Source organism: Grampus griseus (genome assembly GCF_964374135.1).
Source record: "Grampus griseus genome assembly, chromosome: 16".
Classification (NCBI taxonomy): domain Eukaryota; kingdom Metazoa; phylum Chordata; class Mammalia; order Artiodactyla; family Delphinidae; genus Grampus; species Grampus griseus.
In genome coordinates this window covers 72,157,759-72,182,755 of record NC_139010.1, presented here as the reverse complement: position 1 = coordinate 72,182,755, position 24,997 = coordinate 72,157,759, and the positions used below count along the sequence as shown (strand labels likewise).

Here is a 24,997-nt window from a genome sequence, read left to right as displayed (position 1 = left end):
AAAAGGAATGGAACTGTATCCACCCAGAAAGCCCAAAGAGAGCCCCATATTTCTTTGGGGGAGGAGGTGTCATAGTGGAGGGTCTCAGGACCCATATTCAGACTGGGCCTCAGCAGGTGAGAAGTAGGGAACATCAAGCAGAAAGAAGGCACTCGGGTTTGGGAGGACATAGTGAAGGGAGTGGGAGGCGGTCTAGGGTCTGTCCTGGAGGCAGAGGGAGAAAAATTAGTGTGATACAAAGGCAAGAGGTTGAGGGCCTCTGGTGCCATGTTGAAGTGTTGGATTTTATCCTACAAGGGGCAGGGGAAGTGAGATATGATCAGCTGGACCTCAGAGAGTGCCCAGGTGGCAGTGTGGGGCAAGGATTGGGGTGGGGAGAGGCCAGGAGGCCAGATAGGATGTGCTTGCAGTGGACCAGATGAGGGGTGACCAGGAGGATAGAGTCAGCACATAGGAAATCTGTCCATTCATCCATCCACCCACCCACCCACCCATCCATCCATCCAACCAGCTGGTCTGCAGTTACTGTGCCAGGAGTAAAGACCTGGCTCCTCACTGGCCGTGCAGAAAAGAAGGCAGGTGCACATACAGTCATTACAGCCTAGTGTGGAGTCTGTGGTCAGGAAGGTGCAAAGTGCTGCGGGAGGACAGAGATAAGAACAGCCAACTTGGCCTTGGCCTGGAGGGTCAGCAAGGCTTCCTGGAGAAGCTGTCATCTGAGCTGGGCTGGAAGGACGAGAGGCAGGGGAGAGACCACCAGGGGTAGAAACGGGACAGAGGCCCAGGGCTGTGGATTTGAGGAAGATGTGGGAACAACGACCCGTTTACTGGGTTTTAATGATGAGAGGCACTGGACCCCATGATCTCAGCCCACGTGGAGGAGCTAGGAACCAGCCTGATCTTGCTAACTCCAAAATCTGGCTTCTGTCGTTCTTTCCAAATGATTGTCTTTCATGACAAGAATACAATGTTCTTATACTGTTCAGCCTTACCACCTTTAGTTCCAGACGGGCAGAATGATAATCCCATCCAGCCTCGGGTCTGGACGCTCTTTATGGCTCAGTAACTAAGACAGCATCAGTTTTAAAGATAGTTTTCACAGAGCGTTAGGACATAATGTCCATCACAGCCTCCTAGCATCACTTAAAACATTACAAAAGAAAAGAAGCTACTCAGGTAATATGTGGTCATTAAGTTCTTACTTTAATTTCCTTTTGAGCATTCATTGCTTATTATAGAGTGCTTTCTCTGTGACGGCTTACTGATTGCAAATCATTTCTACAAACAGGAAAAAAATCTTTCCAGACCACACTGGTTTTCTTCTTATTATTAACTCAGTCATTTATGCAGGCACATTCAATGAACACAGTCTGTCTGACCCGAGGGTCCTAGGTGTGTAAGTCATGTGACCGTCACCCAGGAGCTCCCAGGAACCTGGTTGCTTGAACTCTGTAACTCCCTGCTGAAGTGTCACTGGAGTTTAGAGTCCTTGACCCTCACTTCCCCCCAGGCAGCAGATATCAGGGACCTGGCTGTGTATCTCATGGGAGATGAATTCTCTGTTGTCACAGAGCTACAACCAGCTCTAAACAACCCATGGTTATGTCACGGGTGGGGGGGGGGCGTCATCCAGGTGTTTGCCTTCCTGCCTTCTCCTTGCCCTCTGGCCATTTCATTAATCATAGGAGAACTTCCATTCTGTGATTGCATCTTGAATGCAGTGCTGATAAAACGTGCGGGGGTGGGGGGGTGGGGGGGGTGCGGAGAAGCCTGGAATTGTTCCCAGATATGCTGAAGTGGGAGTGGGTGGGGACTTGAAGGGAGTTTCTGGAACCCAGATTTCAGGCCACTTTGTCTAAGAACCCAATTGATCCCTTCTGCTGCTTTGTGCAGCCTGTTCCTCTTCAAAGGGGACCCTTCTGCTCTGCCCAGTGAGCATTTCACGTACTAGGACCCGTGAAGTTCCTAGGCAGCGTAAACTAGCTCCCCGCTCAAGCCTGGACCGAAACCCAACCATACAGAATTTACAGTCTCTTTTTCTTCTTTCAAGGGAAGGGGATGCCTCCGTTTTATATCGTTCTCTTTTTCAAATGTGCTTTATCCACGGAGCAAAGAGTGGTGGAAAGGGAGACCCCAGTATTCCTAGAGGGCTGCCCCCTTATCCAGACCAACATCCTTTGGGGTCCAAGGGCATCCCATGCTGGCTGGCATGCTGACCCCTGAAGCTGAGGCTGTTGCCTCACTGTCCCGGCCTCCACAGGACACAAGACTTCTTTTGATCATGCATGGTTTGCAGTTGACATAAGTTCCCATAGCCTGTGACCCACAGCTGTCTCATTTTTGTGCGGGGAAATCTGCCCCCCGTCACCGGGTGGCTGTCGTGTATGATTAGAGCCCGGGTCTCACAGCCAGGCTTGGGGTCCTGCTCCACCCAAGGAAACCCCAGACCCCCACTCAGGCACTACCCCAAGTTAGATGTCCTGCAGTCACGTTGACACTTACATTTCTACGAGACATTTCCACCTCAGTGAATGGGAAATTGCTCTGTGATTTCCGAAAGCAATTAATTACGCAGAAAATTTTACATCCAAGGAAAATAAGAATTTAAAAGAACCATCAATGTGAAAAGTACCACACCAAGCTGGAGTTGGGACTTTTTTTTTCCTTCCCCAGTGACTGTCAATGTGTTTGTGAGTGAGGCGACCCTGGGCTCGCATCCTGGTTATGATAGTTGTAGAACATGGGCAGCTCGTGGCCTCAGTTTTGCATCTACAAAGGGAGGTAACGACTCCATCTTCACAGGGCAGCCATGAGGATTAAATGCGATATCTCTGCAATGGCATCATCACAGTGCCTGCCACCTAACAAAGCAAAGACTCAATAAGTTTTTCTTTCTCCCTCACACCTTCCGCAAGTTTTGATCACAGGGGACAAAGAAAGCTTATGATTCCAAATACAGCATCCCCCCGCCATCCCTGCTCCAGTAGCAGACAGAGACCTTTAAGGCAGGATTTGTGGATGGAAGGGGTAGATTTTTACTGCTTTACACTTTTATGCACCCACAGCATTAAGCGGCGCATGGAAATTCCAGCTCCATTACGTGAAGCTGTGTTGCTAAGCTTTGTACATCACCATCTTTTCAGTCGGCACCATTAGGGAAAAGTGGGGGGCAGAGGCGGTGGTAGACAAAGTCCAGAGGTGTTTGGACCGTGTGTCATCTCAAGAGCATTTCTGTCTAGAATAAACAGTTATCAGCATACAAAGATACCCACTGAGACGTGGATGGAGCTGGCCACGAGTTTGTTGGGCCTGGAGTCCTAGATTCACTATTGTTTAAACTGAATACGCAGTGGGGGCACCCCTGGCAGCCTCACGGGACACGTGCTGCTTCAGTGACCCAGAGTAACTGTGAATAAAGGGTCCTTAGAGGTGCTTGTGTCTGAGTCAGTGATGTGAGCCATCCAGCAAAGGGCAGTCACTGACTCAGTGCCGCTGAGTCTGAACCTTCCTCTCGTCTGGGTGGTTCTGTGCCATGAATCATCCGATCATCCTGTTAGGAAGCAAGCCACAAGGGTGGGGGGGGGCAGGGTGGCTCGTTGTACAGGACTCAGGGGCCCAGAATCTGCAGAGCCAGGGACATTATTGCAGGAAGCTGTGGGTGACAATGATGGTGATGAACATGATGACGAAGAGGGTAACATTTATGTGACATTCGCTGTGCGCCAGGCACTGTGCTGAGCACTTCACAGCAACCCCGGAAGTGAGGGCTGTCCTCGTCCCCCGTTCGCAGATGAGGAGGTGCAATCTTGAGCAACTTCTGCAGTCACCCACGTGGTGCCGCTGGAATGAGCACCCGGAGAGTCTGCAGGGCTGCAGAGCCCGGCTTCTGTCCGCTGTGCCCCTGCTTCGGATGCAATGTGTGCGTCTCTTGAAAACCACCCACATCACCTCAGAGCGTGTGGAATTGGAGACTGGAGGTGATTTTGTTTTTAACTCTTTATTTATTCATTTTAAAACAAAAATTGTAAGTAAGAGAACTTTGGATCTTGTCAAAGTAAGACTTAAGTGCCCCTCATCAAAAGTATTTCACTTCTCAGGGCTTCCCTGGTGGCGCAGTGGTTGAGAGTCTGCCTCCAATGCAGGAGACACGGGTTCGTGCCCCGGTCCGGGAAGATCCCACATGCCGCGGAGCGGCTGGGCCCGTGAGCCAATGGCCGCTGAGCCTGCGCGTCCGGAGCCTGTGCTCCGCAACGGGAGAGGCCACAACAGTGAGAGGCCCGTGTACCGCAAAAAAAACAAAAAAAAATCGAGGTGAAACATTTTTAGCTACAGATATGGTTTGAGAAAGTTTTCTGCTCAGCGTTCTGGTGGGTGGTTGGTCCATTCACTGGCTCAGCAGGACTGGAGTGCCGGGGGCTTTGCAGGGCCCAGGGCGTCAACATGGAGTGTATGCGCACACCTCCTGGAAGAGGGGGTTCCGGACTTCTCCCAGGTGCCGTTGCTCCAGGGCAGTGGTTCTCCAATTTTAGCCTGCAGTCAAGATCAGTTTCTGATCTATGAGGTCCGGGTGGGGCTGGATAATTTGCATTTCTAGATCAGTCCCAGTGATGCTGCTGCTGGTCTGGGGTCCACACCTGGAAACCCACCGCCTTAAGGTATGTTGACCAGTTGATGACCTAGGCTGCTGAGCTTCGCCCTGCTCGAGGGGTCTGCAAGCTGAGGATGAGGAGTGAGCAGCCAGGTGGGCCCTGTGGGGCACTGAGACTCAGCAGGGGACCTAGGAGAGGCCTCACAGCTGTGACTGAGGTGACTGTTAGCCCAGGTTGGGGAAGGAGAGAAGAAAACACCTGGGCAGTTTCTCGGCTGCACTAAGGTCGGGCTCTGTTGGGAGGGCTGTGGGATCCACCGTGAAGGACTCTAAGGTCTGCCCAGGTGGTAGCTCCTCAGAAACAGAGGCTGCTGAGCCATGACCAACATGTATCTATTTACCGGCCCCGGTGCAGGGCGGAACCTCGCCCTCAGTGTGCAGAGGAAGTAGACAGCCTGTTGTCCATAGGCTGAGCTTGGCCTGAGATTGGAATTCATTTGTCTGAGTTATGCTGGAAAAAAATGCAAAGCAAAGCAGTGTTTTAAAGCAATTATTTGAATAGAAATCCTCCTTCTAAAATGACCTTCGGAGCAATCTTTGACCTGAGCTATTCAAATAAGGAAAGCTGACATGCTTTACTCTGCTTTTCTTGTCACTTTTTCCAAGTGGAAGCATCTTGGGTTCTCAGGAGGGAGTGTGGGACGGGCAGCGCCTATGGTGGGGCTATGGCGCGGGTTACTCAACCACACACGGACGTTCAAGATTCAGAAGTGCTGTGATCCCGTGAGCCAAGATCACCGTGAGCCTTGACCTGCACAAATACACATGCAGAGGCTGTTTCACTCCTAGCTCATTGCTGGTCACAGGAGAGGGCAGGTGGTGGGTGCAGCTTGTGGGACGTCAGATGCAGTGTCCCGACGGGGCTGTATCTCCATCCTTGTCCTTGTCCCGCTACAGCCACTGCTTCACACACAGCATCTTGTTTGTTGTTTTGTTTTGTTTTGTTGTTTGTTTGTTTTTTTGCGGTACGCGGGCCTCTCACTGTTGCGGCCTCTCCCGTTGCGGAGCACAGGCTCCGGACGCGCAGGCTCAGCGGCCATGACTCACGGGCCCAGCCGCTCCACGGCATGCGGGATCTTCCCGGACCGGGGCACGAACCCGTGTCCCCTGCATCGGCAGGCCGACTCCCAACCCCTGCGCCACCAGGGAAGCCCTACACACAGCATCTTGCATTGTAGGTGCTTAGTGACCCTGGCCCTTGGAAGGTTGGTGTCCTTGTTGAACCCCGTGCTCCAGGCACTGAGCTAGGTGCTGGATGACCAAGTTGGAGGTCAGCACCCTTGGTCCCGGGCGACTGGTTGCCGAGGCACCTTTACGAGTCCACTCCACAAGCCTCAGGCCCGGGGCTCTCTCTAGGCTGCTCCCCAACATCCCTCGGCTCAGAGGAAGCAGGAAGGGGTGTTTTCTGGGTATACAAGAGGTGCCACGAAATACTGCCTGTCCACGGGACTCTATTCCAGGCTGCGTGGGAGAGCGCCCTCTTGAGGGAGCCAGGCGTTGTGTCCTTGTCCACATTGGGGCAGGGTGTGCTGGCCTCAGGTGCCTCCAGAGCCCAGCTGAAGTTGTGACCCTCCTTGGCACTTGCTTCCCGTACACCTGTCCCTTCGTGTGAAGGAGGAGAGACATGACCTGCCCCATTACCTGCCTCACAAAGCTATGATTGGAGAGATAGGGCCGGCGTTGAGAGCACCCTGAGAGTAGTAATGGCAACACTCATATCGGCCCTTCATTGAGCACTGAACTCTGTGCCAGGCACTGGGTTCTGGGCCTTAATCTGCCCACAGCCCTGCTGTTGGTGCTTGTGTTTCATACTTGGGGAAATGCAGAGCTGAAACAGCAGCAGGGGCTCTTGGGATTGGAACCCCTGGTCTAACTTCAGGGCTCACTCCCTTTCCCACTGTGCCCGGCACCCATCAGCTCCGGGAAGGGGCCCACATGTGTGTCTGCCCTTCCCGGAGCCGATGGGTGCCGGGCACAGTGGGAAGGCACTCAAGGAGATGATCCTGGCCAGGCCAGCTGCTGCCTGGTGCCTCCTGTCCCCAGCCTTAGGAGCGGTCCCTGCAGCCAGGAAAGGGTGCTTGAGGGGCTGCTGGCTTCTCCCTGTGGGTCTGGGGAGCCCCACTTTTTGCCCCCCTCACTTCTTGATGAGGGGTGATGGTGTACACAGCCTGGGGAGGTGGGATGCCCAGCCTGGGCCGAGATGAACACGGCTGTGTCGTAGGATTGCATTTGGGCCTTACTGAACAGTAACAACAGATATTATTTTTTTTATGCTTTTAAACTGCAAGCACTATTAAACCGAAAGAATGCCCACTGATTCTGTCATTACACTTTACTGGGCCTAGTAAAGATCCCTTATATCCCCCTAAATCAGATTTCGGCTTCTTGTGTGCACGGTTCACAGCAAAATGGCGGCAAATGCCCCAGAACTAAAATAAAAGACGGAGCATCAATTCTTTCATTGCTGTGGGGGTGAGCGTGAGCTGGAGAGTCTGTGGTCTTCTCTTCAAAATCGGGCTCTAACTCTTACCAGCTCCGTGATTTTGGCTGGATGTTGGCCTTTCTGAACCCCAGGGTCCTCCACTGTAAAATAAGACTAACCTGGCTGGTCAGGTTATTGGGTATTAAGTGACCCAGGCTTATGAAGCGTCAGGCACAGTGACCGGCTCTAGACGAACATAGCTGTTAGTGCAGTGTCTGGAGGAATTAGACGGGGGCTGCTGTTTCTGCTCACCTGTGCCCAACTGTAACGCCAAGATGTCCATGATGAGTATTGGTCTCTAGGTGATTGGAGCCATAGTGTGTGGCACTGGATTCATTCATTCATTTATTCACTCACTCATTCAACACATATTTTCTGAACATCTGCTTTGTGCCAGGCATAATCCCAGGTGCTCACCTTTTTATGGTGCAAGCAGTGTATCATCAAAGTGAAGATGGGAAAAAGAAAGTGATGGAGGGGAGGTGTGGGCCGAAAGGCCAAAGCCACGCCCTCCATGGGGCTCAGAGCCAGGGAGGGGATTGGTGGGAGGGCTCAGAGGAGACCCTTGAGTTCACTGTGAATGGGTCAAAATAAGCCCTGTTTGAGTGGAGTGGTTGAGGGGACAGTTTATTAGAAAATGGCTTATGCGAGCCATGGAAAACAGCTGCTCTGCCCTACAGGGTAAAAAAAGGAGGAATGTAGTTTTAAATGCAGCTGAGAGCTTTAGGTAAAATGTAGAAACTGGGATGGTGGGGTGCAATGGGGTATGGAGTGGGGTGGAAGGGTACTGTTGACAAGAGGATGTTAAACATGAGAATGGATCACTGCCAAGAGTATGGATTTTCTGAAAAAAGGGGGGAATTATCATCTGATAGCGGTGGAATAAGTGATTTATTCTTTTGACACGTAACACCACAATTCCATCTCCCGAGCGATGCCCCATCTAGGAAGGAAGATATTAGGGACTAGTTATTTGCTGAGCTCAAAGTCTCTGTTGACCTTAAAACAACTTGCCTGGAAGAAAAATGACCTAGTGTGTATTTACTATTGAACATAATTTTCCTTAGGAAGCCTGAAACCCTATTAAGGATTAATAGGAGATCTTCTTTTCATATGTTTCTGCTTGAAGTCTGTTTGTGCAAGTGCAGGCTGTTACCATTCAGACATCCATGTGTCTTCCGCCATCCCCACCCCCCCTCCCAGGGCACAGAAACTAGGCTCCTTCAATGTGTGGAAGATAAATTAATATTCGGCTGAGCAGAGCTTGAAGCTTGGGGCTCAGGTACCACAGGGCTGTCCTTTGAGGGTAGGGGCAAAGGGGTGAGTTTTGCAAATTAGTAAAGTCAAGAGAGCCTGTGTAATTTTAATTTTTCATCTTCTGGGAACCCTTGAAGAAGCAAGGTTTGACTGAAGGAGGCCAGGCAGCATTTGGGATAATTTCTAGAATTTACCTGTGTTTCCCTGAAGTAATTAGAGTTCAATTTCTCGAGCTATAAACATCATGGTTTGACATTTGCTTCTGAGGCTGCAGACAGCACCTCCTTAAATTTACACAGGCCTGATGCCAACCAGGCCAGCAGAGGACATCGTATAGGGATCATATGTAGTGACCTGTAGAATTGCCTTGCACTGTTTTTCCGTGGGTTTGAGTCCATTGTCCTGTAAAACTCATTTTTCTGCTTGAAGATGTAGGGGACTCACAGGAGAAATCTCTCTTCAGTCCTAACGGAAGGTGTAAGCCCGATGTTAATCGTGAGATTATTGAGCACATACAGACCTTGAACGGGTGAATTTGTGACCGCAGGACAAAAGCATTTCATCTGTCAAGTTGTTAGCAGATGGATTCTAAGGGAAATACCAGTGTGGTCATCTCTACCCTAGGGCTTCATAGAGGTCTCAAGGTCAGAGCAGAACAGGAAACAACAGCACTGATGAACTCTGTCCTCATCTAGGAATCTGGAACAGTTGTAAACAGGTGCTAGGTGCCAGGTACACGTACATAATCCTTCAGGAACCATTGGAAGGACTTCCTGTCATTCTACCAGAGTAAATTAAGCTTCAGAAAAGTTAAGGTACGTGCCCAAAATGTCATGGTTAGTAAATGGTTGAATTGAAATTTAAGTCCTGGCCCATTTTCAGATTCCATCTGCAAAACCTTTACTGCCGTTTCATAGTGTTTTCATTTTCTGTTGCTGCTGTAACAAATTACCACAAACGTGGTGGCTTTAAGTGACACAGACATATTCTCTTCCAGTTCTGGAAGTCAGGAGTACTGCCCCAATTCCACTGAGCTGAACTCAAGGCATCCGCAGGGCTGAGTTCCTTCCAGAAGCTTTAGGGGCAAATATACTTTATTGTCTTTTGCTCTCATTCCTTGGCTCATGGCCCTTCCCTCCATCTTCCAAATCAGCAAAAGCTGGTCCAGTCTTTCTCCCATTGTATTGCTCTCACCTCCTTATCTGTCTCCCGCTTCCACTTTTAAGGACCCTTGGGATTACATTGGGCCCACCTGGATAGTGCAGGATAATCTACCCCCCTCAAGGCCCACAACTTTAATCACATCTGCAAAGGTGCTATTACCATGTCAGGTGACATAGCCTTAGGTCTCAGGTTCCAGGGCCTAGAGTGTACACACCTTCATGGGTCATTGTTCGGCCTCCCACAGTAGATTTTCTTCTGAGAATCTATCTTGTTTCTGATTTTCGGTATATCGTGAATTGTGGAACTAGTTACTTCCCTCCTCTTCCCAGTGGTTTCTAGAAAGCACAGAGCCAAGTACTTAGCTTTCATCTAGCCAGGTGTATGTGTGCGTTTTGTACTGACTGCACCTCTACCTCTGTCTTACCTTTCTTTGGCCCCAAATACCCTCTCTAATTTTTACATTTATTCTGTTGCATCAAAGCTACATTCGAATTCATCTCAAAATTTTTTCTGAAGCAAGAGTGGGCATAAGTAAATGGAAGCATGGTGGGTGACCTTTCCTGCCCTGGGTACCTGAGCAGTTGACTTAGAGCTTCTTAGATTTCAGGATGAATGTAAGGCAACTTCTGTAATTCACTCCTGAAGGTGGAGGTACCTGCACAATTCTACATGAAGTAAATTCACAAGGTGTTGGTCTGGAGTTTTAAGGTGTGGTTCTACTGGCGAAGGATTGGTTGAACATCTAGATTTCTATTTCTTTTTCTCCTCATGGCCAAAAGTCACAAAACTGATTACTAAAGATTCCCTGCAGAAATATAGAAAACTTATTGGATACGATTTACTCAAAGAGTTTTAGCATCTTTGTCACAGACAGCTGTTGGATACCTGAAAGCTTAATGATAATTTCATCACCCAGAAAAACCCCCTATTTCTCTTCTCCCTCAGTTTCTTCCTGTAAAAGCAAGTACCACCAAAGCTACATTTTCTGCGCTAGAGACGTGCTGTAGCACAGATAATACAAAACAACTTATTTGACTTGGCCACGAAGCATAGGGTTGTTCGCAATGTGTCTGTGCTCCCATGATGACTTACAGTCTGCTTAGAGTGTGGCCATCAGTGTGTGCATTGGAGAAATTTGCTGAGGGAGGGGAAGGGAGGAGTCCCAGCTGAAGGGCAGCTCTGGGGCATCCCATCAGGCGCTGCAGAGAGCCTCTGCTAGGTTGGGATGGATTCCGTTGCCAACTACCATAACTTGCTTTCCAGATTTGCCACGTAGAGGTTAGTTGTCAAGCTGTGTCAGCTGCTCTGCAGATGTTGATTGATGGCTGTCAGTGTTCATGCAAGGTGACTTCCTGAGGGATGCTGAGATTGATCTGATGCTGACCTGGGCTTCCCTTGGTGGTGGTGGTGGGGGGGGGCGGGGCTGCTGCAGTTTGATGTGATCAGAAAGGCTAAGGAGGCATCGCATCTCTGCCCTGCAGCTTGCTTTCATTGAGCCCTCACCCTTAGAGATAGACCCCAAGCAGGACACATGGGCTAAACTGAGGCGTGGCTCCACTGCATTCCATCTTCCTGTGGGTCAAGCTCAGAGGACAGTGACCGCAGCCTTCTGTGACCCACGTGCTAGGCCGGGAGCTGCCAAGGAGCCAGATGAGCAGGGACTCCCCAGGGGGAGGGGCACAGGTGTGGGGCATTTGGTTAAATGGGCTGCAACCTCCCTAAGAATCTGGATGAGGCTGAGCAGGGATCTGGGGGGAACACGCATTGATTTCGCCTTGGTCACAGGGGCCTTCCTGTCCCAGGAAACAAAAGCATTAGGCAAGTCTTGAGGGCTTCTTGGACCTCACGGCTCTATGTCCCAACAACTTGTGGCCACGGTCTGGCTAAGTCACCAAGAAGCACATCGTTGGCTGAGGCTTTCCTCATGCCGCCAGGAGTGGGGACCCACATTAAGGGACTGAGGAACACAGTGGAGCTTTGAGCATCTGTGCCTGGGGCGTGCAAACCTGCCCCAGGGCCGGTGCTCCAGAGAGGTCACATTTGCTCCCAGGCAGCGGGAGGACCTGATCTTTCTGAAGAGCAGCCCGAGCCCCCCAGCTTCACAGCCTGCCCCTGGCAAACACTGGGCCTCTGCTTTGGGAAGCCAGAATGTACGGTCCAAAGTGGGAAACAGCAAAGCAAGAAGACACCCCCTGCAAAATATGTTTAACATAGGCTCCGATTTGCTGAAGGATGCTTTCCAGATGTGCTCTCCAGTAGGCTGCCGGAGAAGCAGGGCTAAAGTAATTTTCTAAAAACAGAAAGAGGAAGAATCTGTTTTGTGTCGCTGTTCCAGAAAATTACCATTCCAGTGCTCTTGCTTTGTCATCCCAGGGCTGATTTGGGCAGCATGTTTTTCTAATTGATTTTATTCTGCATAAAACGTTAGCAGTATTAACAAACTTACTGATATTGAGTCATTTAAAAAAATACGTTTTTTCCCCCTATAAATGCCTGGGAAAACGTAGCTTTTCTTAAAATGCTTTTATTCTATAAGCTCATATGACTGAGAGGTTTTAAGTAACACCTCAGGATTCCTGGCTTCGGACTCATCAAATTTGTTTTGGTCAGACTTACAGCCCTCAGTTACACAGATTAACCTGTTCTAAATACATACTTCATTTTATTGCACTTTGCAGAAACTGTGTTTTGTACAAATTGAAGGTTTGCGACAACCCTGCATTGAGCAAGTCTATCAGCACCATTTTTCCAACAGTATTTGCTCACTTTGCGTCTCTGTGTCACATTTTGGTAATCCTTGTAATATTTAAAACTTTTAAATTATTGCTGTATTTGTTATTGTGATCTGTGATGTTATTATTGCAATTGTTTTGGCATTTTTAGCAATAAGGTATTTTTAATTAAGGTACATACATTTTTTTAGGCATAATGCTATTGCTCACTTAATGGACTGTGGTTTAGTGAAGCATAACTTTTTTACGCTCCGGGAAACCAAAAATTTCATGTGACTTGCTTTAAAGCAATATCCACTTTATTGCAGTGGTCTGGAACCGAACCCGCAATGTCTCTGAGGTCTGCCTGTATGTAATATAAGGGCCAGCAGAAGATAAAGATATATGTTTCTCTGTGTCGAGCTTGCTAGATGTTTTTGTTGCAAGGGCTTCACATTAGAATGGACCAGAAATTGGGGAGAAAAGATGAAGGGATGTGAAGTAAAAATGTATTGGGCAACGTGTATTCCAGGTTCTGAGCGAGGTGCTTTATATAATTGTCACTTAGGTGTCACAGCAACCATTTAAGGCACCTCTAGATACCATTGGCCCCATTTTCCAGGTGAAAAAACTGAGGATTGGAGATGTTAAATACCTTACTAAGGTATTTAACCATGGAAGGTAGGGCTGGGATTAGAAACAGATGCGTGTCACTCCCAGGCCTGTCATTTTGGGGCTCCTCTAAACTGACCCATTGAGAAAGCTTTCAGAAACTAAACGGCTTGAGTTGAAAACCAAGACTTTAAAGCCCTAACATTCACGCTGGATTCAGAGAAAAATGCCAGTGATTTCTTACCTGAGCAGATTAATCAATGGATCCTGTTCCAAGTTTGAGTTGCTAGTGGATCGGCAAGTCTTGCAGTCCTGTATGGGCAGTGGTGTTGTCCCAAAGACTCCCTAAGAAAGGGGAGCCTCATTCATTGAGAAACTCACCACCCTCTTGGGCAGAGTCTGTCTGCACCCTCTGGCCCCTCCTGAGCCCCAGCATTGCAGGCAAAGCACTCACTGAGGCTGTGAAATCAGTGGAACCTTAGGAAGAAGGCTCTGAAGAAAAGCTGGTCAGACAGTGGGAGGCACAGAGCAATTAGACACTTGACGACTTTAATTCAATCCCAGGGTAAAGTCCAGCACCCTCCTCACTCTCTCCTTCCAGGGCTGTTACAGGCAGTTGGCGATTCCTCTTCCAGTGAAGGCCCCTCTGCCACCACTTACCATGTGACAGTGAACAGGACCTTAACCTCTTCGGCCCTCAGCTTTCTCGCATGTGAGACGAGGGGATCCACTAAAAAGATCTGGTCTCTGTACTCAAAGGAAACCAAATGCCTTGGCACTAAATCATGTGTAATGGTGGAACGGGACCATGGATGAAAATAAGAATGCTTCAGAAACAAGTGGATTTTTTTCCCGCAAGTAGCTTCAAGTGTCCAATAGACTGTCTTTCTGAAGTGGAAGGGAAATCCAAGAGCTAAGCAGTCAAGCATCGTGTTCAGGAACTCTGGCTTATTAGTGTCAGAGCCTGGATCTCTTTCAGGATCTCACAAGTCTTTGTCCAGGTCTCCATTCCAGCAACCACACAGCTTGTGTCCAAGTATGGGATTTGCCCTGGGGGAAAAAAAAAAAAAAAAACATTTAAAGGATTAGAATAATCCACGATGAGTGAAACTGGGCATCACTAGTATGTTTCTTACCTGTTTGCCATGACGCTATTTTCCTAAAAACGGTAACAGAAAAAGTAGGTAAATGATTTTCCCCCCACTGTCAAAAGACCATCTGCTGTTTAAGACGCGCCTAGATTTTATCATTATAATCATTTTTCTATTTCCAGTTAACAGCATGCTTCCTTTAATATGATATTTTCTGCATAAACCACTGTTTTCAGCAGATTTCCTAAGGCCAACTTGGCATTTGCCGGCCTTTTCCTTCCCTTTAAGGGTGGGAAATTTCTCTTTCGCAGGGAGATACATTTCTACTTTAGTGCCTATTCATTTTCTTAGAGAAAAACAATCAGGTTCATCACTGCTGTCGTCATGGAGATTTCATGTCTCCAGAAGAAATGCAGTTGTGGAATTTCTTTGTTAATCCCACACTGGCCATGTAAGCTTTCTCGTTTGCATCACTGCAGCCCAGGCGGAGGAAGCCACTGAAAAAGATTACAGCGTGATTCTTAACCCAGGGTGGGCAGGAGGTCGTGTGCAGGGGGCGGTCCTGGGATGCTGGGGCTGGTTGGCTACTGGACAGATGAAGGTCCGGGGCTCGCACAACCTACTAGACGCTTGACTCCCAAGGCGCCATGACCTTAGCACGCCCACAGCCCACCTCACTGTCTTCCTTGCAGACTGTCCTCTCCTGGGTCCCCCTCCACATTCCACGGCACCACTGTCTACTGAGCTGTTCACACCCTGATTCTGCCCCCTCCTTTTTGCAGTCTTGACCTTCATTCTAGCAACACCCACCGTTCAGGGCATCCTCCTTACCTCCTCCCCTTCTGGCCCTCAATTCTCCGCTGGCTGCAGCCTCCAACACCATTGTCCCTCCTGCCTTTGGCCAGTTTCCTGATCCTGCTCTTCTCATCGCTGTTAGAGCAGGGGGGACACAGAAGAGGTCTCAAGCAAATCTTTGCTTAATAACTGAGACACCCAAGAGTCTTCCTCCTCTGCAGATCTGCTCATGTTACTTCTCTGTTTAAAATCCTTCTGTGACTCCCACTGCTTTCAGGATAAAATCCAAACTCTTAGGTCATTCAAGGCCCTTGGTGATCTTGCCAGCACCATCTCTGTCACTCAGCCATTTGCCTCCCATGGTCCCACCATCTCAAGTGATCGACTGACAATTTTCTGGATGATGCATGTGTTAGGTGTAGTGGTTGAGAATGTCCTCCAGCTCCGGAGTCCCACTGAAGGTGGTCACATTCCAGCTCTGGCACAGAGCTCTACAACCTGGAAGGAGTTACTTAACCTCTCTTTCCCTCAGTGTCTCCATCTGTTAAATGGGGCTGATAGTATCACCTACTAAGGTTGTTGTGAAAATTAAATATGTGAATACATGCCAGACACTTAGATCAGTGCCTGGCAGGTAGGAACACTCCGTAATTGTTAAGAATATGGTTACTTTATCACATACTGCTTCCTTCTGCCCCGAGTACCCTCTTCCACCTTTTCCTGAAGGATCCTAGCTATCCTCCAAGTCTCAGTCTCAATATTACAGCCTCTCAGGCTGTGGTTTCCCCCTCTGTAAAATTAGGAAAACGAAGTAATAGCCCTTACCTTATTAGAGTTGTCAGGGAAAAATACAAAGTGTATGAAGGCATACCTAATATATACTAAATACTTCATTCACGTTGTGTTATTTTTATTAGCAGTTTTTCTTACCTTTTATCAAGAGCTAGCCACTGTAGTATTATAATCTTTTTACTTGTTTCTCTTAGCTTCTAGATGGCAGGTTATTTGAGTTCAGGGACAGGGAACTTATTCATCGTTATTATCACAAGCACTTGACCCATCATTCAGTGAATGGAACGGGCAGGAACAATACATGTAATCATTTGCACACGTTGCTTTGAGAGATTTCAGAGGACTGTGCTGCTGGGATGTGAGGATCTTTGGGGAGGACTGTTTTCTCTCTTTGGAAAATACTGGAGACTGGAGGTTAATTTACGACACCATTTCACATGCCATTTGACACAAAGGGAGAGGAAGCCTGTCCTGGAAGAGCTGGGACTCAACTCCCAAGACCCGACACATCCTTCATCTCTGCGACTGACTACATCATGCTGGCTTCTAAAGAGCACCGTGCCAGTAAATATGTAGCAACTGGTTCTCCAAGAACAGCACAAGACCCTGACTTGTAGCACTTGCTGATTACCATTGTGTAAATATTCCCACCAAGGCCACTTTCAAGCTACCACTGTGATGTTACCCAACTCGCAAAATTCGTGAAAAGGTACCAGTCTGCCCGTAATGAGCTGACTCCAGGAACCGCTGTATAAACTTCTTCTGACGTCAGTTTTTCTGTCTGTAAAATGTGCATCACAGGAAGTGGCCGTCCTGTCTCCACGTATAAACGGCAGGGGGAGGGGGTCACAGGTGAAGGAAACAGGGAAGTGTTCGCGCTTTAGCTGTGCTGCATGTGCTCACGATTGTTTTGAAACTCTTGCTGTCCACTGGCTTGGTTTTGTCTTAGGACCGGGATCTGTGCTGATGATCTCCTCTCTAAAACCAACCTGTCTGGGGTGATGCTCAGAGCAGTATATCTAGTTTTATCCTCCCAATCAGGGTTATGTTCTCTGCAGCAGACTGACTCAATTAGCCTTTCATTCCAGAGTCCAATTGTGAGTCCGTTCTGAGGTTGTTAAGTAAAATGAATCTGGTGGCATTAGCCTTGCGCTGGAGGATAGTATTCCGCATCACGGTGCTGTTCAGTTAATAGTCTGCTCAAGAGGCTACGAGAAACAGGAGACTCGGAGAGAGTGAGACCTTTCGACCGTCTCTGCGGGGCAGCTGGGAGCGCGGGGCTGCCAGGTCAGAGAGCTGATGAGGTTGTGTGCAGAACTGGAGTCGCAGCTGCCTGAACCACAGTTGGCCTTTGCAAAGTTAGTAGCCCAATGCCATGAGATCATTAACTTTCATGACCAGGGAAACTCTTCTGAAATTAACACTCGATCCAAGCTGGATGCCATTGGTGCCAGTTGAGTAAGCCTGAGTCACCTTTAGGGATTTCCTCTGAAAGATAAATCCTTTAACCAGGCTACAGAAAATGGACAGGTTTTATGCCTTTCAGTGTGTTCAGTTCGAGTCAGAAAACACCAACTAGGCTTAGACCGTGGGAGAGATCCAGGCACGTACACAGGCATACGCACGAGCCTCATCTGGAGGAGTTTGCCAAGCCACTTAGCTTCAGCACATGGCCCTGCTTGGGAAGCGTTCTAAAGGGGCTGTCTGAGGAGTGTCAGGTGCTGTGCAAAGAAAGTAAAGCAGAGCTTCAACACCTGCCCCGGGGAGTCACCGTGATGGAACCAGGCGCACGACATACGGGATGTACAGATTGGCACAGGTAGGGAAGCTCAGACACGCCTTGTTTACAAGGGTTCAAGGAGAGACCAGTCCCATACGAACCATCCTTTTCAATGTGCTGTGAACTTAGATAATTTCATCAGGCCTTTTAATCCCCTTCCAGTTAAAGTTGTAGGAAAGGGACACGGAATGTGCATCCTACGGGCCTTTTACAAACCTCTGTGTTCTCCAGACATCCTCCCTTGTTCAGCTCCACCCAGGCAAGCTTGCTTATATCATTAAGGATGCTAAGTAAATACAGTTCCTTGGGTGGATAGAAGTAAAAACAGCTCTGGGTATGTTGGCTGGCAACTCGGGTGAGCTGAAGGGAAGAAAGCTAAGACAAACGTCCATTGTGTCCCATAATTATCAGATAATTTAAATTCTCTTGAAGTCCATTGTGTTATTCACATAGAAACAGAGCTGTGGTCTGCTCGGATGACCTCAGAGGTGCCCCAGCTTTCATTCAGGATTTCTGTAACAATATCCCCTTTAGACTGAAAAAGAGCCAGTTGGCCACAAAGAGCCCTTTTCCTCCCCAGACGGGTGTTGTCTACGGCCCTATCTTCACTTCTGCACCTTCACCTCCACCCAGGTCTTCTGGGTGGACTGCGCTGGCCCCTGGGGGCTTAGCAAACTGCAGACAGATGCTTCGCTTTGATCAGTGGACCCCCTACTCCCAGTCAGACAGTGAAATTGCACCCTGAGCCAGCATCACCCTGTCCCTTTTGCCTTTCTCTTCAGTTCTGGAAAGGCGAGCTCTTCCTCAGTATCACTTGGCTGGAATAAACCACTGCCCCCTCCCTGGGGTGGTGGCTGAGAAATGACTTAGATGACAGATACACATATTTTTAAAGCCACTAGTAATTACAGGAGCAGTTGGGCTATAGGATCCTGTTTTGATGCCAGGGACATGTTTCTGTATAAAGTAAATATTTTCCCAGTGTGGACCTCCGGTGAGTGTGTGGAGAAGCACATTTCCTAAAGATGCAAATAAGTCTAGTCAGAAATAAATATTGAATGGAAACTTCAAAGCGTCTAGATTTCTCCAGTTATAGGCCCTGAAGTCTTCTCTGCAAGGCGCCCACACAGGAGGGTGAGGGGACGGTTAGGGGCGCGCATAAGAGAGGATGCTTATATTGTAAGAGTTCACGTTCTCTGTATTTTTTGGTGTGGAAAAAGGCCTATCAAGGAAGGAGTAAAGAAAAGTTATGCCTGTCCAGAAGCTTAGGCTATTTTAAAGCCTATTCCCCACCCCCTGCTTTCTTCCTGTTGCAGATCTCGCCTGGCGGATTTTTTTACCAACTGCCAGCCGGAGTCGAGGTCTGTCAGCAGCTGCCTAAAGGAGAACTACGCTGACTGCCTCCTCGCCTACTCGGGGCTTATTGGTAAGACTGGGGAGACATGGGATGGGAGAAAATGCCGGTTTACAAATACTCAGACTCCTTCCATTGTAGCCTGCCGCTCCCCGTGGATGTAAAAATCTCCTAGGAATGCTCTGTGCTGGTGTTTTGATGTTGGGTCCTTCAGGACTTGCCTCTGAAGAAGGGGGGAAGAAAAAAGAGGAAAATGGACGCAATGGATGCGCAAAGGCAGGAAGCAGGGATTATTAAAGAACTGGAAGGCAGCCAGTGTGAAGACCTGGGAAGCGTCTCAGTTGGAGAACTGACCGCACAGAACAAAAGTAGGGGGGAGGGCTTCCCTGGTGGCGCAGTGGTTGAGAGTCCGCCTGCCGATGCAGGGGACACGGGTTCGTGCCCTGGTCCGGGAAGATCCCACATGTCGCGGAGCGGCTGGGCCCGTGAGCCCTGGCCACTGGGCCTGCACGTCCAGAGCTTGTGCTCCACAACGGGAGAGGCCACAACAGTGACAGGCCCGCGTACTGCAAAAAAAAAAAAAAAAAAAGTAGGGGGGAAAGCGTGGTTATGGAAGAGGAGAGCAAGTCAAACCAAGTTAATTGAATTGGGGAACTTTGGAGAGAGGGAACTTGGAAGTCATTCAGTCTGGGGAAGTCAGAAAGGCTGTTTTCCAGAAATGGCCCTTTGGAAAGAAAATCCCTGAATACTGGGGGTCCTGCTCGCCATTAATATTCTGGGTAATTCAGCTCCTGGTGGGTAAGGGGTGTTTTGCCTAATTTTTTCCCCTGAGAACAGACATAGCATAAATAGTGTTTTCTGTCCTTCAAGACCTAAGGCGTTAGAGGAACCAGGTTCTTGGCATTCAGGGGAACAGTGCAAATAAATGAGGCACCAGTGCGAGTCGGAAGAGGGACAGAAAGAGGCAGATCTGTACCCAAGGATAAACAGGGGCAGCAGGAGGAAAGGAAGGGCTCCGGGTGCCAGGGCTGCAGAAGCCTTGGTGGCAGGGCTCGCTCACGATTGTCGTTTGAGAAGCAACAGGTAATGAAGGCTGGGGAAGGATGAGGGAAATCACGGTTGTCAGAGCCTGATGGCTCAGCCAGGGTGCGAGCGCCTGCCAGGATCACACATGTCACCAGGCAGAAAGAAAGTCCCACCAAGAGTGACAGCACAGACCAAATTCTTTGTCAGCAGAGTGTCTTCAGCAAGAGCCACTGGGAAAATCACTGACTGTACTTAATGCAGGGATATTGCAGGTGCCTGCACACTCATCCCAACTTTTTTTTTGCAAGGATACCTGTGCTCTCTTGGGTAATACCATTCACCAGCTATTGACCATTCTCATGGATAGGTCCCATGAGCTTATCTCCCTTAAGTCAGCTCTCCAAATTCGCATCCACTCTCCCCTTTTCTTAAATAAAGTAGTCCCTAGTAGGATTATTTATCAACTATGGAATTACAGGTTTAAGAAATAACTGAATTAAGTAAGGAGTGCTCATTGTAAAGAGTTTTTTTTTTTTTAAATACAGAGAACGCAAAGGAGACAATGTTAAAGACGTACAGCCCCACTCCAGGATATAATCACTATTTACACCTCAGTCCGTACCTTCTAGGTGCACATGCTCATGAAATACTCCATACGGCGCCAAGCCTCAGAGCTGCCAGGTGTTTCTGGCCTGAGGATGATGAAATCCTCATTATTTAAGGGAATAACTGGTTGAGACAATGCATTCTGTGCACCAAAATTTATTTCTCTCTTGGGTCCAACTCTTTCCCTCCACTCTGGTCATTGGGTTCTAACTTCTCTCAGGACAAAGCTTGTTCCTACTTCTTCCAAATGGCAGGGATCCATTCTGGTGCCAGGCATACAGCAGATGCTTAGCAGACATACTCTAGCCTCTTCACTCAGCGTTTGGGGTGCCCGTTCCTTTCTCACCCAAAGTTAGAAGCTTCTCTCTGCTGTGGGTTGACGTTTTCATCCCAAGGTATAATGGGACATTATTTAGTTCAAGTCAGTAAGGAATGTAGGGCAAAGAAGATATGCCCTTGACCCAGAAGAGCTTAAAAAGAATTTTTTTTCTGTTTCTGAACCAAATATATCCTGTGGCTCGCTGGACTGCCTATTACTTCTTAATTCCACAAACTGTATAAAAACAGAAGGCTTCTTGGCATGAGTAGGCCTTGCCTGGTGTGAGCCACCCAGGAGAAGACACTTGGGTCGTGCTAAGTATACACACATTGTTTATTTGTACCAGTACAGAACTCATCAGAAGAACAATGAATACACAGGAAGAGGCAGGCAAGAGTGACCACCCAGCATTTCTTTGAGGACTTTTGAGGACTCCTAACACAATACTCGAGGAGCCATTGGCTTAGAGAATTTCCTTTGTTTATTTCCAATTCCATCACAACGTGGAACACGGAATCAGTTGAGAGTCTAGTGAGCAGAGGCCGCCTTGTATACATCCAGAATGTGGGGTAACCCATAAGGGTAGCTTCTAAGCTTCTCTGGGTTACTCTGAAGGAACCTATTGCTTCCGAGGGAGGTAGAGGCAAAGTCCTGAAAGGGTTTTTTAAGATGTGTCAGACCAGCTCTATCTATTTATGAAGATTAATGACATTTTCAAGAAAATGCAAGGGACTTGGCAGCTCACGCGTTCTAAGTTACTTCTCCGCTACTCCATGGCATCTGTACCATTTGTGCGGCGAAGAACACCCTAAGCGCAGCTCAAGGAGTTCCGTTAGAATTTTTTAAGTAAATGTGTAAATTATTTTATGTGCTCAAGATAAATTGCCAAGAAAATGCACTGTTTAACCTAATTTTCCACTCAGCAAACACAACGTTTGTAATTCTCCACGGGTGCATCCACTGTCAGAGAAACATTTGTTTCTTTTTAGGCTCTAGGAACGTTTATACCATCACACAAGAATAAAACGCCTTGTTTTTTACTCTTCTAGGTACAGTCATGACCCCCAACTACATAGACTCCAGTAGCCTCAGCGTGGCCCCCTGGTGTGACTGCAACAACAGTGGAAACGACCTGGAGGAGTGCTTGAAATTTCTGAATTTCTTCAAGGACAACACATGTCTTAGTGAGTTGCAAAAACAACAGGCAACAAACACACAAACGTGTTTTCCCCTCTAAGTTCAAGCTGGCCCTTTGTGTTTCTTGTGTCTGCCTTCTCTCTCTCTCTCTCTCTCTCTCTGTCTCTGTGTCCCTTTTTTTCCTGATCGCTGCCAGTGAATTCAGCTCCTTTTGGCCTCACTACGTAATGCAGCGGGGCCGGAGCAAGTGATGAACTAGGTGCTGCTAAGACGGCGAGTCCAGAGGCCCAGGAGAGTGAGAGATGCAAATAACCAAGGGTACATTGTGTGGGAAAGAACATTTCTACCCACAGTTGAGATTTTGATCTTGGCAACCAACCCCAAGTCAGTTCCAGCAGTTCTTAAAACCTGGTCAGAATATACAATGTGAGACGCTCAGACAAGTTAGATGGGGGTAGGCTTCCAAGGGCTCTCTGAGAAAAATTAGAATGTTAACATCAATAGCCCCCTGGATGTTCAGGGCTGGCTCCGAGGAGAAGCAACGGTTCTTGAGTGAGATCGGCTGGTGATGCAGCCAGCAGCTTCAGGAGGTCGGTTATCTCTGGAGATGAGCTGAGCCGGGGATGGGGGGCGGGCGGTGGGCTCTGCTTGGGAACAGTACCGGTTATTATTGCAGGGTCCTTTAGGCAACTTGGAAACATGTTTCCCAAAGGGAGAGGGATAGAGAGAAATGTACGGGTGTGAGCGATGGACCTCATCAGATGAACTGTGTGAGCACTGTGCCAGGTCTCCCTTCTGTCCACCGAGATGTGCACGCTCTAGGCGATGATCCAGCTGAGATGCTTGAATGCCTTATTTGCATTTTGCAGTGGCAGCCACCATTAATTCATCGGGTGCCTGCTCCGTGTGCAAATTCAGTCTGTGAGAATTGTACCGTATACATTGTCGCACTGACTGTAACCTGCGCCTAGGAGATGCGGTGTTACCTCCATTTCACAGTTGAATAAATGGCTGGTATTCACCTAAACCAGCCATGCCAGAGATAGGATCCAAAGCCCGAGTTCCTTCCTCTGCAGCCCACTGTGACCTGAGGGCTTCTGTGTCAGGCCTGATGTTGAAGGGCCTGATGGACAAGAACTCGTGCCTGCACGTCAGGGACCAGGTATGACTTCCCAGTGGGAAGTGCGGACCAAGGTTCACCTACCCCTCTGAGCACTGTGCCCTCAGGTGACAATTTCTCCATGGTGCCCTGAGTGATTTCTAAAGAATTAGCAAACTATTTACTGCACGCGTGGGAAAGCTTTTAAGTGTTACTTCTAAAACCTCCTCAATTGTTTCTTCTGTTGAAAAGACAAATCTTAGTGATTTGCTCAGTAGGTGCTTGGCTATAACCCAATGCTTTGATCATCTTAAAACTAAAACAAGCTTTTGGACACTAAAGTGAAATTAAAACCCATAAAACTAGTCGAAAGTATGGAGACATTTGCCAAGACATTGGGCACACCGGGGAACTACACCTTAAGCCTTTTATTTGGTCTTGACTAAAAAAAAAAAGAAATATATATAAGCGCGTGCACACACACACACACACACACACACACACACATCCTCTTTTTCACATCCTGCACACTGTTCTGGCAGAATCCAAGTTTTATTGAAGATAAAGCAATGACAACAGAGGTCAGTGTGAGAAAAAAGATTATACTCACTTGGGCTGGAAAACCACTGCCTCATAGAGAAATTAAAGTTGTCCCTGCTTAATAATATTTTGGTGAAGGGGATAATGGTATCTTATTGTTAATGACTTTTCAATAAAAATAAATGCGTTTGGTCTTCACTGGTGACCAAAGCCAGCCAGAATTTTTCATAGTCATTCCATTTATACTTTGATTAGATGGAGCACAGCCTATCAAAGACACAGGGCTGTAAATTCAGTCTCTTGCAACAGGCCCTAGAGTAGAAGGAATTGGAATATGTAGATTCCAACCCAAACGCAATAACCCAATTCTGCTCCCTGCAAATTAACCAAAACCCTCCAATTCCCCTATCGTGAGCATGATTCCAGCCTGTTGTGTACTTCTGGTAATTGGGGAGGAGACAGTTATTTTCAAGCCAAAGTACATGGCCGAGATGAAGGGAAGAGAGCGGAATGGTCTGGGGGCAGAGATGAGACATCAGTTACTGTCACTCAAGTCCTTTTTCAGGTGCCACCTTTGCCTTCCTGGGCCACGCCATCGAAACTCCAGTTCCCCGTTCCCATCCTGGTGCTCCCTGAACCCCACCTCTGTGTCATCTTCCTCCAAGCATTTCTCACCACCTAATGTATTATATACTTTACTTATTTGCCTCCCCAACCAGAATGTGACCTCCACGAGGACAGGGACTTTTGTCTCTTGTTGCTGTCATTGTTGTCCCCTGCCGATACCCAGCACAGAGCGGTGACTGGCACTCAATAGATGTTCCATTGACACTTGAATGAATGAATGAGCAAGTGGACAAACAGTCTTCCCAAATGGCAAGGCAAACACGCTAGAAATCACAGACAGTTTCAACAAGTGACATGGGTTTCCTGAATCTACATGCCTTAACAAGAAAAAGGAAGGTTTTGCTGTTTTCTTGTTGTTATCCTGGGTCATTTAAGGAAACTGGTCCCCCAAGTACCTCTTTCTTTATCTTCCTCCCACCCGTTAAGCCATGTCACATGGATGGGAGCATTAGAAGCATTGATATTAATTTGAAGCGGTTTCTTACAGCCTAAAAAATGTCGTTTTAGAAAACAAGCTTCCAATTTGCTGAACTTAAAGGACAACAATTTTAGAACAAAATGTCCCTTCTAAGAGGAAGACTAGGCTTAAATTATTCTGTCTTGTATATCGAAAAATGCCAGCTAAGAGTCATATATTAAAAATTTACACATTCAGGTCCCAAATGGAAGAGTTTGATATCTTATACAATGAATATGAAATAAAAAATTCCTAAATCCATGCCAAATCCCCAAGGACCTGATTAAAAACTGTTTTTTATTCATCTTAGGGAGGAGAACAACACACATCCAATTTACTTGTGACATAAAAACAATCTAATCCCATGAAATTGTAATAGGATTTTAAAGTTTTACATTTTAAACTTTTCATTTAACAGGGCTGCTCCTTCCTAATTATGCAGATTTTGTTTGGACAACTGGGAGCAAAAAGGGAAAAAATAATCTTACTTAAATTTTCAC

At 47.8% G+C, this 24,997-nt stretch overlaps 1 protein-coding gene across 1 annotated transcript in view; it reads left to right on the top strand.

Annotated features, from left to right (window-relative positions):
* Positions 1-24,997, top strand: part of GFRA1 (GDNF family receptor alpha 1) — a 204,099-nt gene that overhangs the window by 144,149 nt on the left and 34,953 nt on the right. The window contains exons 5-6 of the mRNA XM_082673720.1: positions 18,649-18,758; positions 21,687-21,821. Coding sequence (XP_082529846.1) covers positions 18,649-18,758; positions 21,687-21,821 — 245 coding nt within the window. The remainder of the gene's footprint in view (positions 1-18,648; positions 18,759-21,686; positions 21,822-24,997) is intronic.